The following is a 17,502-nucleotide window of genomic DNA, read 5'->3' as shown; positions in this document are numbered from 1 at the left end:
TGACTCATTGTAGCCCAGATCGTGTCTTTTTCACATTGCTGGTACTGTCTTCACGTCATTTAATAACTTCAAGTTTTTCTTCTAAAGAAATTGCTTTTCTTTTCCTTTTAATATCACTATCAGATTCTTTTCCATATTTAATAGGGACACACACCGAGTCAGACTGTCATTTGCACATATTTTATTTAGGGTTGTTCTCAGGATCTACTTGTAACTTGAGTTTTCCAGGAATTTCCAAAAGATCTCGCGGTAACTGAATAATTATACATGTAAAACAGGAAATGGTCGCAGTTTTTCAAATCGCGGTAACTGAATTTCATGTTGATTGAAGTAGTGTAAGCAGGGTTTGCCTGTATCTATACAACTGCCCTACTTCAAACTGTTCTTCAGAATCTCATTTTAACTAATACACACCCCCAGCAATCTATCATTCCTTCAATTCTGCCCTATATTCGATAAAATGGAGAGGGGTCTGAATTCAAGGACTTTGACTCAAGAATGGAGCGATCCATCTGTAGCAAGACTGAAAACTCAAGCAAGATTGTCAACTCGCTGCCTTCTCACATCATACATCAAAAAATACTCAAAGACTGAAAACTCACATTCAAATTTTAGCCACAGAATTACCTGATAGTTTTTCCTTAAATTCAGAGAGATAAACTCTCAAGAGCAACCTAATTTTTTTTTTAAAAAATTTTCTTGTTCATTATATACATATGGAATAACAGAATTGTACAGGATGATCTATTTGGCTTCTATTGCAGCAATGCCTCCAATCTCATTCAGTTACTCTTCCCCACCTTATTACTGTCCCATTCAAATACTTTTCCAATTCACTTTACAAGACATTGGCTGATTATACTTCCACCATCTTTACTCAGTGAATTTCAGGTCATGACTAAAATGTTTTCATCACCATCTCCTTGCGTATTTTAAATCTGTGTTTCAGGTCCTTGATCCAATCGCCAATGTTAATAGCTTCCCTCTACATACCCTTCCTTCTACCAAAACTTCTGTCTTCTTTACACCAGTTTTTGCTTGCTTCCCTGAGTGTGGCTCAGAATGGAATGCAGTTTTGTTTATGGCCTAATGAGTGTTTTATACATGGCAACATAACTGATTTTGTACTCTTATGCATCTATTTGATAAATCCCAGATGAATGAACTATTTTACTAATTATTCTTTCCATGTCTCATCATTTTCAAGAATTTGTGCTCACATCTTTCAGCTTCCGCATGCCCTTTAGAACAGCACAGTCCTGCGGCATCTCTGCATATTCAACCACTCGAGATCACCTCAGACTTATTCTCATGCTTCCAAGCTTTGCGCCATTTGCACATTTAAAAAATTCACCCTGAACATCTATGCCTACATCTTCTGTCAACCTCATTCAGTCTGGGGGAAATACATCTATCATGACTGTCTCTCCTCAAGTTAATTTCCCATCTGTGGTTCCAATGCCAATTATTTATTTCCATTGGCTTTACATTATTAACTAGTTTTGTACATTATATGCTCATGAAATTCCATGCATGCAGACATCATAGAATTGTAGACACCAAATGGAGTAGGCCATTCAGCCCTTCAAGACTGCAACACAATAAAATCAAGGCTGATCATATGACATCAGAACCCAATTCTTGCCATCTCTCCATACTCCTTGATACATTTAGCAACAAGGGCCAGATCCAGCATCCTTCTGAATATATCACATGACTGGCCTCAACAACTTTCTTTGGTATGAAGTTTCAAAAGTTCACAACTCTGAGGGAAGAAATCCTAAATGGCTTACCTCTTATCCTTAAGACTATGTCCCCCTTGTTCTGGAGTTCCCCAATATTGGAAACATTCATCATGCATCTAACCTGCCTATTTTTATCCAAATGTTATGATTCAATGAAATCCCCTCTTATTCTTCTAAATTCCAGTGGATATATCCCTAATCTATCCTGTCTTTCCTCATACGTCAGGAATCAGTTTGGTGAACTTTCAGTGCATTCCCTCAATGTCCTTCCTCAGATAAGAGATCATATACCTTCTTCAGTTATGCATGTCACATTTAGAAGAGGGATTAGAATAAAATTTAGCCAAATGGACTTTGGAATAGTGGACTTGGTATACTACCTTAAACTGTATTAATGAGTGTCTAGCTCAAAGAGAGGATGAATGCATTTGGTTCAAAATAGAATTCCATGTCATTTCAGAAAAAAGCAGTTGAAAATCCTGTTCCCATAATTTTTAAATTCTGTCCAGGGAACTATCCCTAGAATTTAGAAGTAATTCATAAAGGGCATAAAACATCCCTTTGTAATTAGGTTGGAAATTATAAATCATCCCTAAAATATTAGGTTCCAAGTTTTCAGGGAGCTTCAAAATGAAAGATTTCAAAAAGCTCCTAACCTGTAAATAATAAAATAAGTGGTATATAGATATTGCAAATTTGGTGGATATAATTGTTCAAAAGAGGCAAGATTTTGGTCAGTAAAAATATCTAAAAAGGATTGGATACCCAAGTTTGACCAATGTTGGAAACCAATATCTTGAACAAATAGTAAAAAGGAATTACCTAAAATAGGACTAATTAATAAGAATCTATGGTACCCAAAATGTTTCCTAAATTGAAACCAGATTCACATGCATGCCTAACAAAACTATGTTAATTTGTTCTTGTTATGTCCTTCTCTTTCCAATTTTTGGTAAGGGGTATTTAGTAACTTGTCTTTACTTCTCAATATTAATTTGACTCCAAATCCTTTTCTTGCTCTCTTTGGAAAAGTGGACCAACAGGTTTGATAATGACTGCTTCGCAATCCAATGTTGTTTCCCTTGCTTCCCTTATTGCTAGAAGAGCCTGGAAAGATGCTGTCCCCCCCTCCCCCCCTCACTCATACTCATTGGCTATCTGATATGATGATATGTTTGACTTTGGAAATGAATCTTTGTTTCTTTATGGGGGTTATTTTCTTAATTATTTTCAAAATGTATAAGATTAAATATTTTCTGGTTTATGACCCCATTGGTTACATTTTTAAATTATCAATAGTGGTCTGTTTATGTTAAGCCAATAGCCTCTGTAAGGTGGGGTTTGATATGTTGATCAGTAGTTTGGTGGTTGTTTTTCCTTAAAAAAATGTAACATAGTATGTTATAAACCCATTTGCATTACTATACAATATTTCTTATTATTCCATTTTATTCTCATATTCCTATGAAAAATTTATAGGATGAAACTAATAAAAATATTGAAAAAGATGAGATTAAAATTGTGCACAATACAGGCAGTCCCCAGGTTACGAATGTCTGACTTACGGACAACTTGTACTTATGAACAGACTACATGCAGCTTCTGGTGCAATGGCTCGAGAAAGGAGAATGCCGTCCACCATTTTAAGTTGGATCACGTTGCCGTTAATACAATGTTGAGTGTGCCTACTTTGAGAAATTGACTCCAGTAGTTTCATATGCAGAGAAAGGTAAAATATATACAAAGACAAACATTTGACTAACCGACTTACCTACAAATTCGACTTAAAGACAGACTTAGGAACAAATCTCGTTCGTAACCCGAGGACTGCCTGTACTATATTTATCATTTGCTTTCTTCACCGTCTGCTGTAGCCCAGCCCACACTATCTGATGGCATGATTCCCAGGTTGCTTTGCAACTTTCCTTTTCCTAATATGCCACCATAAAAATCTGCTGGTCTGTTAATGAAGTGGATAACCTCACATTTATGTGCATTACATTGCATCTGCCATGTATTTGTCTATTTTCATAATCTGTCCAAGACACCTTGCAGTTTTACTTGCACAACACCCTGCTGTTACAAAATACAATCTTCCTCATCGGTCACACTCAGATTTATTGTCAGAGTACAAACAAGACATCACATCCAACCAACCCAGAAATTCTTTTTCCTAAGGGCACAGCAGAATTACACTTACTGGCAGTGCAAAAAACTGACTAAATGTATACATGTAATCAAAGAAATGTAAACAAATTGCAATACAGAGAGGAATAAAGTGCAAAATAAGAGTTATTAAATAAGTCCTTGATTGAGTTTATTGTTGAGGAGTCTGATTATGTAGGGGTAGCAACTGTTCCGGAACCTGGTAGAGTGAATCTTGTGGCACCTGTAACTTTTTCCCCATGGTAGCAGTGAGAACAGAGAACACTGCCACCTAGCTTAGTGTGATTTGCAAGCTTAGATATTAAATTCAATTATTTTGTGTCAATCATTAATAATATATGCACATTTTCTCATATCCAAAACACTTAGGACCAGACATAGTTCAGTTTTTGGGTTCTTTCAGTTATTGGAACAAAACCAAAACAACCCAAAAACAGCACAGTGGCATCAGCCATCGCTGGTCTCCAACACCTTCCCACTGCCGCCGGTCTCGACTACGGTCCCGGCTCCTGCCCAGGAGGCTGCTCTCTTTGATGACACCAGGACAAAGGATTCTTCTGACCGCTTGCAGCTGGGAGACAGCGGCATGCTGTTTGTAAAGCAAGTACAGCGGAAGGTAAAGAAGAAATGTAAAGAAAGAAGGGAGGTAGTTACCTGAAAGGAGGACAATTGGCATTCATGCCCTTTGGTTTAAGGGGTGACCCTTGCACCCAATTTTTCCCCATGCACTGCCTGGCCCGCCATCTTCCTCCAGTCGCTCGCTGATGGCTCAAGGTTCTAGCCTGCTACTCTGAGCCGACATCCAGTTCTGAGCTCTGTTGTTACCAAAATGGCGCAAACAGAACATCAGGGCCCGACATGGGCAAGTGGGGTGATAAATATTTTTCAACTTGTGATGTCATGTCGATGGCCCAAAACTTCAGATATGGGAAACACACTGTATCATAAATAGCACATAACCTTGTGGTCTTTCTTCTTTGGCTTGGCTTCGCGGACGAAGATTTATGGAGGGGGTAAAAGTCCACGTCAGCTGCAGGCTCGTTTGTGGCTGACAAGTCCGATGCGGGACAGGCAGACACGGTTGCAGCGTTTGCAGGGGAAAATTGGTTGGTTGGGGTTGGGTGTTGGGTTTTTCCTCCTTTGTCTTTTGTCAGTGAGGTGGGCTCTGCGGTCTTCTTCAAAGGAGGTTGCGGCCTGCCGAACTGTGAGGCGCCAAGATGCACGGTTTGAGGCGAGATCAGCCTCAATGTGGTCAATGTGGCAGGCACCAATAGATTTCTTTTTTGGTGCACCTCTGTCACGGTGGCCAGTGGAGAGCTCGCCATATAACACGATCTTGGGAAGGCAATGGTCCTCCATTCTGGAGACGTGACCTACCCAGCGCAGTTGGATCTTCAGCAGCGTGGATTCGATGCTGTCGGCCTCTGCAATCTCAAGTTAGGGATGAAGTCACTCCAATGAGTGTTGAGGATGGAGCGGAGACAACGCTGATGGAAGCGATATAGGAGCCGTAGGTGATGCCGGTAGAGGACCCATGATTCGGAGCCGAACAGGAGTGTGGGTATGACAACGGCTCTGTATACGCTTATCTTTGTGAGGTTTTTCAGTTGGTTGTTTTTCCAGACTCTTTTGTGTAGCCTTCCAAAGGCGCTATTTGCCTTGGCGAGTCTGTTGTCTATCTCGTTGTCGATCCTTGCATCTGATGAAATGGTGCAGCCGAGATAGGCAAATTGGTTGACCGTTTTGAGTTTTGTGTGCCCGATGGAGATGTGGGGGGGCTGGTATTCATGGTGGGGAGCTGGCTGATGGAGGACCTCAGTTTTCTTCAGGCTGACTTCCAGGCCAAACATTTTGGCAGTTTCCGCAAAACAGGACGTCAAGCGCTGAAGAGCTGGCTCTGAATGGGCAACTAAAGCGGCATCGCCTGCAAAGAGTAGTTCACGGACAAGTCACTCTTGTGTCTTGGTGTGAGCTTGCAGGCGCCTCAGATTGAAGAGGCTGCCATCCGTGCGGTACCGGATGTAAACAGCTTCTTCATTTTTGAGGTCTTTCATGGCTTGGTTCAGCATCATGCTGAAGAAGATTGAAAAGAGGGTTGGTGCGAGAACGCAGCCTTGCTTCACGCCATTGTTAATGGAGAAAGGTTCAGAGAGCTCATTGCTGTATCTGACCCGACCTTGTTGGTTTTCGTGCAGTTGGATAACCATGTTGAGGAACTTTGGGGAACATCCGATGCGCTCTAGTATTTGCCAAAGCCCTTTCCTGTTCACGGTGTCGAAGGCTTTGGTGAGGTCAACAAAGGTGATGTAGAGTCCTTTGTTTTGTTCTCTGCACTTTTCTTGAAGCTGTCTGAGGGCAAAGACCATGTCAGTAGTTCCTCTGTTTGCGCAAAAGCCACACTGTGATTCTGGGAGAACATTCTCGGCGACACTAGGTATTATTCTATTTAGGAGAATCCTAGCGAAGATTTTGCCTGCAATGGAAAGCAGAGTGATTCCCCTGTAGTTTGAGCAGTCTGATTTCTTGCCTTTGTTTTTGTACCGGGTGATGATGATGGCATCACGAAGGTCCTGAGGCAGTTTTCCTTGGTCCCAACAAAGCTTGAAAAACTCATGCAGTTTGACATGCAGAGTTTTGCCGCCAGCCTTCCAGACCTCTGGGGGGGGATTCCATCCATACCTGCTGCTTTGCCACTTTTCAGTTGTTCAATTGCCTTATATGTCTCTTCCCGGGTGAGGACCTCATGCAGCTCTAGCCTTAGGGGCTGTTGAGGGAGCTGGAGCAGGGCGGAATCTTGGACTGAGCGGTTGGCACTGAAAAGAGATTGGAAGTGTTCTGACCATCGGTTGAGGATGGAGATCTTGTCGCTGAGGAGGACTTTGCCGTCTGAGCTGCGCAGCGGGCTTTGGACTTGGGGTGAGGGGCCGTACACAGCCTTTAGAGCCTCATAAAAACCCCTGAAGTCGCCAATGTCCGTGCTGAGCTGGGTTCGCTTGGCGAGGCTAGTCCACAAGTAACTGCCTGTCCAGCTATAAAGGATCCATTCTGCTTCCTACCACTCTGCTTCCTACCTGTCAACCAGTTTTCTATTCACAGCAATACAATACCTCCTCTACCAGGTTCTCTAATTTTACATAGGACTTTATCAAAAGCCCTTTTGAATTCAACCACACAACATCAACTGGTTTACTGTTGTCACCTCTGCCAATCGGCTTATAAAATGCTGCCTTCTCTCACCCCAACTAAAAAGTGGTGTCACATTAGCTACTTTCCAATCATCACCAAAATATCCACCATCTCCATCTAAAGCAGCCTAGGGAACATCTGATCGGGCCCCTGCCACCTTCCATTTTCCCACAAATGGCATTAACATTACAGCAACATGCAAATTAATTGGCAACATTTTGAACATCAACTGATCAGAAAATAATAAGTGTCTCTGCACCCTGCAAAAATGCTATTTAAAGAGTGAACAGCGAAATCTGTAACTTCAAATTCTTCCTCTTGTATTGGTATTGCTATACCTGTAAAGGCCAAGGTCACAATCACTCTCAGGGTGACTCCAAATTGCTCTCGAGCTCAGGTTTATAGTCACTGTTGCATTGAAAAGGTTACCCAACTTTCATATTTCTGTATATGAAAGAATTACTATTTTCCACTGCTATTACTTTGCCCGCTGACTTAAGCAAAATAAAAATGTGTATTTGCCTGCACTGCAGGCTCCCCCAAAATGCAGACATTAATTGGGAGGCCCAATGGGCCATCTACAGCGCTGTATCAATAAAATCAAAAAGATTAATAGACTGCAATTGTGTCCTTCTAGTATTGTGAGAACTTGGAAAATATGAAAATAGAATGTCTGGCACTTCCCCTCAGAGGATTGCAAGACGACAGCAGGGCCTTCTAGAATTTCAACCTGCCAAGATTGGGGCCTGGTGCATCAATGTCCTGGGAATATTTTCAAATAGGTCCTATACAATTGAAAATTGGCTTAAACTGCAGATCAATTTGTCCATGTTTCAGGTTGCCTGAAATTGGATGAATGCCTCCAGTAATGTGATAACTCCTTTCTTGCTCCTTATTTAATCAAATGGACAAAAAAAATGCATAACCTTGTTTCTGAATGCCCACTGGTGCTCACTTTAAATACAAGCATTCTCCATTAGAAAAAATAACATATAGTTTAAGAAATAATATTGAAATATTCGAACAAGTATGGGAGCCTTACATTAAATACAATAGCGAAAACCTACCGGGGACAAACATTACCTAAGTTGATGGAAGGAGAAGGAAAGAAAAGAATGGACTCTGTAGAATTTCTGGTGTATTTTTGTTGAATGACAACATTGTCTGACTGAATTAATGCAACCTAGATTGTATACCTAAAATGGATGAGGGGGGGGTGGGGGGGGTGGCTTGGGAGGAGGGAGGGGGGGGAGAAAAAGTCACTGTAAATGTGTGAAAAAGAAAAAGTGTATATCATGGCTATTGTGATTTATGGTGTGAAAAATAAAAAATTTAAAAAAACACAAATGCAAGAATGTTCAGTGAAGCTTTGCCCTCATTCTACACACATAATGTCCATAACACATACAATGATTCAACATTCCATAATTAGAAAACATGGTACATTCTCAAGACTTAATTCTGAAAATAAAAATACGAACAAATACAAAATGCTAATGTTAAAAGAATAAACTGCCAAAAATAACATGTGGAGAGTCAAACATTTCAGCAAAAAATCTCAGTGAGCAGCTATCCAAGAACGCTTGTCCATGCATGAGCCCATCCCTACCCTAATTTAACTGTGGTATATTCCAGGAGGCAAGAATTTCCCTGGCTCACGAGTTTTCCACAAGGAACTGCAGAATAGTTGATCTTACATTTTGAACATATAGGTTCTCCAATCAAAACTTCTGCCAACCACGATACAAATTTTAATCAAATGCAGAGTAGAACAGGAATAAGGAGTTGCAAGTTCCAAGAAAACAGAACAGGGTCGAGTTTTGGAACACGTGTACAAATGGATGCAGACCCATGATTTTACCCCCCCCCCCCCAATTTACTTCCTTCCAACATCTTTCTCCTAGCCTCACTCAGTACATCTTTTTTTTTTAGTTCCTCAATTCTTCTACAAAAATTGTCTCCTTCAGTCTCACCCCATATATCTCATCTATCTTCTCAATTTCTCTCGCTTTCCTAACCCAGTTTTACATCTTCAGTGGTCATTAAAGTCACCCTTTCATCTCTCCACCAATCCTTGACTGCAGCTGCTGCACCATCTGATGAATGCAGCCAGACACTGCAGATTACAGACTTAAATTTAAGTCTAGACAGAAGCTCAGAGTTAATTGTATATGTGGACCAATGAACGACATTACACTTTATATCTCAAGAATACTGCCCACGTCACTTTGCTTTTGAGTTATTTGACATTCTTCAGTGGGAATCTTCATAAATTGAAAATTGCATTTCTTCATCTTTGAAGATTTGCTGCATGCATGGTTGCTTCAAAATAAGTAACACACTCGATCATGTCAGTGTCTCCATGTTCTTATCACTAGTGTAAGTAATTCTGAATTATGTCTCATAACACTTTTACTTAACAATAATTACCAAGAGAATAAAACAAAAACACTGGAGGAACTCAGCAGGCCTCGCAGCAGCCATAAGAAGTAAAATTAGAGGTTCCCTCTAATTTTTAGTCGTCGGTGTGCACAAAAATCTGATATTGTACAAATTTTTCCTGTGACCAAAGTGTACGGAACGCTTGTACAAATATAAACTTGAAATTGTTTCAAGATCATTTTGCCACAATCTACCTCTCATGACTAATAAAATTGTATTGGCATGTTTTAATATAATTCACATATGATTGCATTCTACAAAATTATATATTTAGTTAAGATTTTATTCTATACTTTAAATGACTTTGTTCCATTTGGCACACGTTAACTTCCTTTGTGCGCTCATTGCAAAACATGTGCGCGCAGACCCTCGCACAGCTTAGAGGGAACTGTGGCTATAACCAACATTTCTAGCCTGAGCCATTCTTCAAGGTTTGATTGATTTCTAAGGACTAACATTTCCATTATAAATGGAATAATCTTTTTAGGTTTTCTAGAATCCACAATACTAAAACTAGAAAAATAAACCTGGAGCATGTCGAAGGTCAGGAGATGGAAATTGTTGGCAGAACTAACACATCTGATCCAAGTCATGATAATGGCTTGTTTTGGGGAAAAAATCTAGACAATGACAAACCGGTCAGCAACAGTTGAATTTTAACCTCTGCCACCATGGCAATATGGCATTCCAGGGTATGCGACCTTGCTTCACTTTTAGAGATTAACACCATAACAATAAAAAAGGCAAAAATGTATTTTATACAGATATCTTCTTTCAATCAGCTGGAAATAGATAAGGTTCTAGAATCATTCTCAGCAAAGAGAAGACATTTCCTTATTCTCATAGATTAGAATTCAAAAATTAAATAAAATGGAACGTGAAAATAATAGTCTAACATGGGAGCCTTGCATCCAAAAAAAAAATCATACCACAACTTGCAGATCCTACAGCACCACTTGCAGGAACTCATTATCTCTAACTGTAAAATGACCAATAAACCAAATATACTGTGAAATGAAATCTCTTGTGAACAAGTTAAAATTTTTTTAAGATGCTTTATTTCCTTTGAGTAAGTCACGGATAACAAGGGAAAGCCCTCCAAATTCTGAGGAATGTTCGAAATATTCTCAGAAATTTAATTTCTCTGGAAATAGAAAGCATTCACATGAAAGAAATTAAATAAACCAAGTCAAATTTCAGTGAAGTTTTTCCACCAGTTTCATGAAGAGATTCAGTAAAAGTATTTTCACTTTCCAGTTAAGGGGTGGGGGGGGGGGGGGTTCATCCTATATGTCTACGACCCCAAAATCCTACCTCTGAAAACAATTATTTTAAAAACGAAGCAGTTATTTAAGTGTCATGTTTAACAGTAATGGAATTTGCATGCTGCAGATCAAAACAAATTAAAATAAATTTAATTTAATCTTCACATTAGATAATCCAGGTTTACTGATGCTGTTACAAAATACAACTCATCTGAATTACATTTTTATTTAACGCTAGATGAAGAAGACTTTTGATTATAGCTTGAAGCTAATCAAAAGTGCAATACCATAATTTCTAAAAAAAAATCTATTTTACAAAGATCAAAAGTGTGCAATTCTACAATATTATTTCCTCATATCATTCAAAACTGCAGTGAGTCTCCCATGCTCTGCTGTTAGTTTAAGCTTTTTAGTAAAGTGGTGGTTCAAAGTCCATTTCCGGTACCGCAGCAAATTATGTCAGAGATGAAGTCTATCACACTAACTTCAATCGGCTTGGAGAGATTTTTAAAAAAAAAGAGAATTAAGCCAATGTTTATTCAGCAGAAACACAAAGTGTTGCTGTTTACAGCAACACTTAAATGCAGGAAATTTTAGTTTGTGCAAATTGCTGAGTGAAAGTGAAAAGCCAGTCGTTTACTTGGAATGCCCCAAGGTGATTAAAAGAGACTGAAACGTTATGCAAACCCAGAACACCTTCTTCACCCCCCCGCCCCCCCCACCCCGCACAAACACACATGAGCACAATATAAATAACCACAAGATTTACAAGTCACAAGATAATTTCACCAAATGAAATTAAATCCTTGAGTGGATGGGACTTTTTAAAAAAAATTGCACGAGAAAATAATTTCCCATTGGTGCCTAGAGATGCTGCATTTCATGGCTCCATTGTACCTCCAGTCAACCTTTTCACACTCAGGCAAGCAACATTTTTAGAATGAACATACACAATCTGCTTAGTGGATTGATTTTTGGTCCAAATGCACAAATAATGCAAGTATTGAACAATAATCAACATGATAGATCCTGTTTAGCCTCTTACTCTGAGCCAAGGAGCTTTCCTCCTCCTCCCCTCCTCCCCCCTCCCTCCCCATCCCCCCCTCCCTCCTCCTCCCCCTCCCCCCTCCTCCTCCCCCTCCCCCCCACCTCCTCCCCCCTCCCCCCCACCTCCTTCCCCCTCCTCCTCCCCCTCCTCCTCCCCCCCTCCTCCCCTCCTCCTCCTCCCCCTCCTCCTCCTCTCCCCTCTCCTCCTCCTCCTCCTCCTCCCTCCCTCTCCTCCCCCTCTCCTCCTCCTCCACCCTCTCCTCCTCCTTCTCCCCCCTCTCCTCCTCCTCTCCCCCTCTCTCCCCTCTCCTCCTCCTTCTCCCCCTCTCCTCCTCCTTCTCCCCCCTCACCTCCTCCTTCTCCCCCCTCTCCTCCTCCTTCTCCCCCCTCTCCTCCTCCTTCTCCCCCCTCTCCTCCTCCTTCTCCCCCTCTCCTCCTCCTTCTCCCCCCTCTCCTCCTCCTTCTCCCCCCCTCTCCTCCTCTCTCCCCCTCTCCTCCTCCTTCTCCCCCTCTCCTCCTCCTTCTCCCCCCTCTCCTCCTCCTTCTCCCCCCTCTCCTCCTCCTTCTCCCCCTCTCCTCCTCTTCTCCCCCTCTCCTCCTCCTTCTCCCCCCTCTCCTCCTCCTTCTCCCCCCTCTCCTCCTCCTTCTCCCCCCTCTCCTCCTCCTTCTCCCCCCTCTCCTCCTCCTTCTCCCCCTCTCCTCCTCCTTCTCCCCCCTCTCCTCCTCCTTTCCCCCCTCTCCTCCTCCTTCTCCCCCTCTCCTCCTCCTCCTCCCCCCTCTCCTCCTCCTCCTCTCCCCCCTCCTCCTCCTCCTCCCCCCTCTCCTCCTCTTTCTCCCCCCCTCTCTCCCTCCTTCTCCCCCCTCTCCTCCTCCTTCTCCCCCCTCTCCTCCTCCTTTCCCCCCTCTCCTCCTCCTTTCCCCCCCTCCTCCTCCTTCTCTCCCCCCCCTCCTCCTCCTTCTCTCCCCCCCTCCTCCTCCTTCTCTCCCCCCCTCTCTCTCGCCCCCACACCCCCCCCCCCATCGCCTGGCTCTGACACGCTGCCTTGCCCAGTGTGTTTACATTGGGTGGTTCGGGCCTAGAGACCAGGGCCTCGAGTGGTGGAGGAGTGGGCTGACGCAGCGGCCAAGGCTGAGGCTTGAGCCCAAGTCGCAGGCCGGCGTCGGCCCACCGCAACAAAGAAGCGGGCGGGTGCATGTACTCACTGTCGGGGGAGCGGCAGCGGCGGCGCCCCCCCTCCTCTGGAAGGCGCCGTCCACGAACACGCCGTTCTTGCCCAGGCACCTGAGGTAGAAGTGCGGCTCCTGGAAGGTGATCTGCAGGTGGCGGCGGGAGATGAAGCTCGAGTGGCCCATGTTGACGTCCACGGGCCCTTGGCTGGAGTTGCGGCCGATGGTCACCGACTGCTGCCGCATCAGGTACTCGAAATCGCGGCCCTCGAGTTTGGCGACGGCGGCGGCGTCGGGCGGGGCCTGCGGGCCCAGGCCCAGCTCCCAGCGCACGGCGCCGGCCTTGAGCTGACCGCTGAGGCGGCTCGGACTGCAGGGGAGCCGACTTGAGGGCCAGCAGCGCCCGGGCGCCCGTTGTCGTCGCCCTCGCTGTCAGAGGGCACAGGACTGCCTGCATGTCGCGAGGTGGGTGGGAGGGAGGGAGCAGAGCCGCGGGCGCCGGGTGGGGGTGGGGTGGGGGGGGCCTGTGAGGAGAGGCGACCGGGCGCAGCCTCGGATCTCGGGCGGCTGGGGAGCGCCGTGTGTGTGTGTGTCTGCTGCGAGCGAGGAGTCATAACACGGCGCGAGGAGGGGGATGGGAGAGAGAAAACACGGACTGGAATCCCATCCAATCAACAAGAACGTGCCGGCTGCTTTGAAGCGCTGGAAGGATCAAATCCCCCTGGAAGGGCATGGGAATGTCAACGAGGGGCACCTTGCAAACATGACCTGACCTTCACCCTTCTTTTGGTCCAGAGTCCAACGTGGCTTTCGAGAAGACCATAACTTGCTGCTCTCCTCCAAAATAGTAGCAAGGAAACTTCCTCTGAGCAAACAAAATGGTCCTTTGATGAACATTTCCTCCAGGACGATTTTTGAGTTCTGGCCTTGAAATCTGAGTTCATTCACGTACTGAGATCACCCCCCCCCCCCCCCCCCCCCCCCACACTGTGGACCAGCACAATTTCTAATTACAGGTAACTAAACTACCTTCTACAGGGCTTTCGGCTCAGAAATATTGGTGTTTCCCCTACCCCTCACCCAGTACCAGGCCGGCCGGCCCGCTGCACGTGTGCAGTGGTCTGCCAACCCGCTGCACGTGTGCAGTGGTCTGCCAACCCGCTGCACGTGTGCAGTGGTCTGCCAACCCGCTGCACGTGTGCAGTGGTCTGCCAACCCGCTGCACGTGTGCAGTGGTCTGCCAACCCGCTGCACGTGTGCAGTGGTCTGCCAACCCGCTGCACGTGTGCAGTGGTCTGCCAACCCGCTGCACGTGTGCAGTGGTCTGCCAACCCGCTGCACGTGTGCAGTGGTCTGCCAACCCGCTGCACGTGTGCAGTGGTCTGCCAACCCGCTGCACGTGTGCAGTGGTCTGCCAACCCGCTGCACGTGTGCAGTGGTCTGCCAACCCGCTGCACGTGTGCAGTGGTCTGCCAACCCGCTGCACGTGTGCAGTGGTCTGCCAACCCGCTGCACGTGTGCAGTGGTCTGCCAACCCGCTGCACGTGTGCAGTGGTCTGCCAACCCGCTGCACGTGTGCAGTGGTCTGCCAACCCGCTGCACGTGTGCAGTGGTCTGCCAACCCGCTGCACGTGTGCAGTGGTCTGCCAACCCGCTGCACGTGTGCAGTGGTCTGCCAACGCTTTCAATGTCAGAGCAAATCTCTGCAAACTCCTGAGGAAGGAGAGATGCTGGCACACTTGCTTCACAGTGACATTAGTATGGAGGGTCCAGGAAAAGTCATTTGTGATAATGACCGCCCCCCCCCCACCCACCCACCACCACCACCACACCACCAGCACCACCAACACCAAGAAATTAAATTTGCTCACCCTCTTCACCTCTCGATTTCCCCAGTGATCACTGGGTTTTCCCTCCAGAAGTTGACAATAAGCTCGTTGGCCTTGGTGACATTGAGTGCGAGGTTGTTGTTAGGACACCATTCAACAAAGCTTTCAATCTCCCTCCTGTATATTGACCTCATTTCCCCTTTTTATACAACTCACCATCACGGTATCATCAGAAAATTTGTAGATGGTGTTATTGTCGAGCCACACAGTCACTGGGGGTAAAGCATGGGCTAAGTACGGAGCCCTGGGCAGCTTTGGTACTTATGGAGATTGTGAGATGTTCTCACTGATTGTGGAGGTGAGAAAATCCAGGATTGAATTACACAGTGGGGAACAAAGGCCCAGGTGTTGAAGTCTGCTGATCAATTTTGAGGGGATGATGTGTTGAATGCCAACTGTAGTCCAGGTGTTTCAGGGCTTTGTGTAGAGCCAATGAGATGGCATCAGCCGTGGACCTGTTGCTGTGAAGGCAAATTGGAACAGATCCATGTTGTTGCTCAGACAGGAGCTGATATGCTTCAACACCAGCCTCTCAAAACACTTTAATACTGTGGATGTGAGTGCCACTGATCAGTAGTCAATGAGGCAATTTATCATACTCTTTTTGGCACAGGTATAATTGAGACCTGTTTGAAACAGGTGGGTACACGCTCTGCCAGAGTGAGATGTTGAAGATATCCATGAATACATTGATAAATTGATCAACAAAAGTTTTCAGTACTTGATCAGGTACTCTGTAGGACTGGATTTCCTTAAAAAAGTGGTGGCCCTGCCAGAGCTGCTGCCGTGTTAAACGGCTTGATGATGTTTTGAAATGAAAATCCTGCAACCATGGCACTGTGCCCAAGATGCCTGTACTTGGCAGTAGCCATGAGGGTCGTAGACTCTGGGGAGCAGCGGACCAGCACACCCAGCGAAGAGCTCAGCGGTAGAGGGACCCTACACCAGCTGCAGGCGACTTGGGATCATGGACCCCCACGGACTGTGGGATGCCAGAGGCTGCCTCATGGGAACCATGTATCGGAGCTGGGACTTTAGAGGGTACCGAGGGCAAGAAGGACTCCCGAAGGGCCTTAGGCACTGAAGGTTTCCTGATCATGTTGTACGTTTGGATCTGGAGCTAGGGTTGACGACGGATCAACAGGAGTCTTTGCTACTGGAGAGGCTGTGGGAGTACTGGAGGCAAATCCACGGACACACAATGATTTTGATGGAACTCTTTTGCTGCTCTTTCTCTCGTAGAGGAAGGGGTGCTGGGCAACAGTTATGGCCACTCTTTTGTCTAACTTAGGGCACACAGAAGGAAATTTTGTGTAATATTACACATTCTGTTCTATTTCATGACAATAAAGGAATCTTGATTCACTCTCCTGAAGGCAGCCCCACGTCATCCTCGGATACTGACAGTAGAGGATTATCAGAGAACATGGGGAGCACAGCAGTTTTCCTTGTTCTGCTGGTCAAATCGGGCATAAAAGACATTGAGTTCATCTGGGAGTGAAGCTTTGCTCTTTCCTACTGCACTAGATTTGGTTTTGTAGCAGGTTATGTCACTTAGGCCCTGGCACAGCTGTTGGGTATCATTCGTTGTTTTCATTCTCCTCCAGAATCTCCACTTTTCCCAGGAGATGGTGTTACGTAGGTTGAACCTGCTCCTTGTGTAGTATTCTTGATTGCAGGCTTAAATGCTTATAATCTGGCTCTCAGAAGGTTCTGGATTTCATTGTTCATCCAGAGATTCTGGTTAGGAAAAGCCCATAACGATTTGGTGAGGCCACACTGATAAATTTTGTTACAGCCCTGGTGTAATCATTCATATCCTCAGTTGAGTTCTTGAACATTGCCCAATCCATAGACTAGGGCGGTGGTTCTCAACCTTTTTTCTTACCACTCACCTACCACTTTAGTAATTCCCTGTGCTATAAGTGCTCTGTGATTAGTAAGGGATTGCTTAAGATGGTAAGTGAGTGGGAAGGGAAGGTTGAGAATCACTGCTCTAGACTCAATTGTTACTGAAATACTTTGCTTGAGAAACATTGTCATTGGCCCATTTCCTTTGGAGTTATGAAACGGTGCACATAACAAGTCAATGAGGTACGATTAAAACAGTGGTTTTCAAACTTTTTCTTTCCACCCACTTATCGCCTTAAGTAATCTTTTACTAAACACAGAGCATCTATGGCATAGGGAATACTTAAAGTGATATGTGAGCAGAAGAAAAAGGTTGAGAACCTCTGGACTTGGAAAGAATGCTCTGCCTTCCTTATTTCAGAGTAGCAGTGATCAAGAATCTGGGACCTCTGGTGCAGCTGTGTACGTGATAATTGGGCTTGTGTACCATCTGCCCACATGAGAAGAGAGGATGGCTGGCATGGAATGGATCTTTTAATTTGTGTCTTGCTTTCCCAAGGCAATGGAAAGAGTAAACAGAATCAGTGGAGGGGAGGTCAGTTTGCAAATGGCCTGAGATGAATTCACAACTCTGCAAATTCTTGCAGTTTTGGGCAGATCAGATCCCGTACCAAGATTTGAAGTTATATTAAAATATACTGCATATTAACAGGCCATTCAGCCACAAGTCCATGCTGCCCAATT

General features: G+C 44.8%; 1 protein-coding gene across 1 annotated transcript in view; it reads left to right on the top strand.

Annotated features, from left to right (window-relative positions):
* Positions 1–12,975: 12,975 nt before the first annotated feature.
* Positions 12,976–17,502, top strand: part of LOC138746515 (cytochrome P450 3A30-like) — a 117,901-nt gene continuing 113,374 nt past the window's right edge. The window contains exon 1 of the mRNA XM_069904740.1: positions 12,976–13,267. Coding sequence (XP_069760841.1) covers positions 13,185–13,267 — 83 coding nt within the window. The 5' untranslated portion in view covers positions 12,976–13,184. The remainder of the gene's footprint in view (positions 13,268–17,502) is intronic.

The sequence above is a fragment of the Narcine bancroftii genome, chromosome 12, assembly GCF_036971445.1.
Source record: "Narcine bancroftii isolate sNarBan1 chromosome 12, sNarBan1.hap1, whole genome shotgun sequence".
Classification (NCBI taxonomy): domain Eukaryota; kingdom Metazoa; phylum Chordata; class Chondrichthyes; order Torpediniformes; family Narcinidae; genus Narcine; species Narcine bancroftii.
This window is presented reverse-complemented; position numbering and strand designations above follow the sequence as displayed.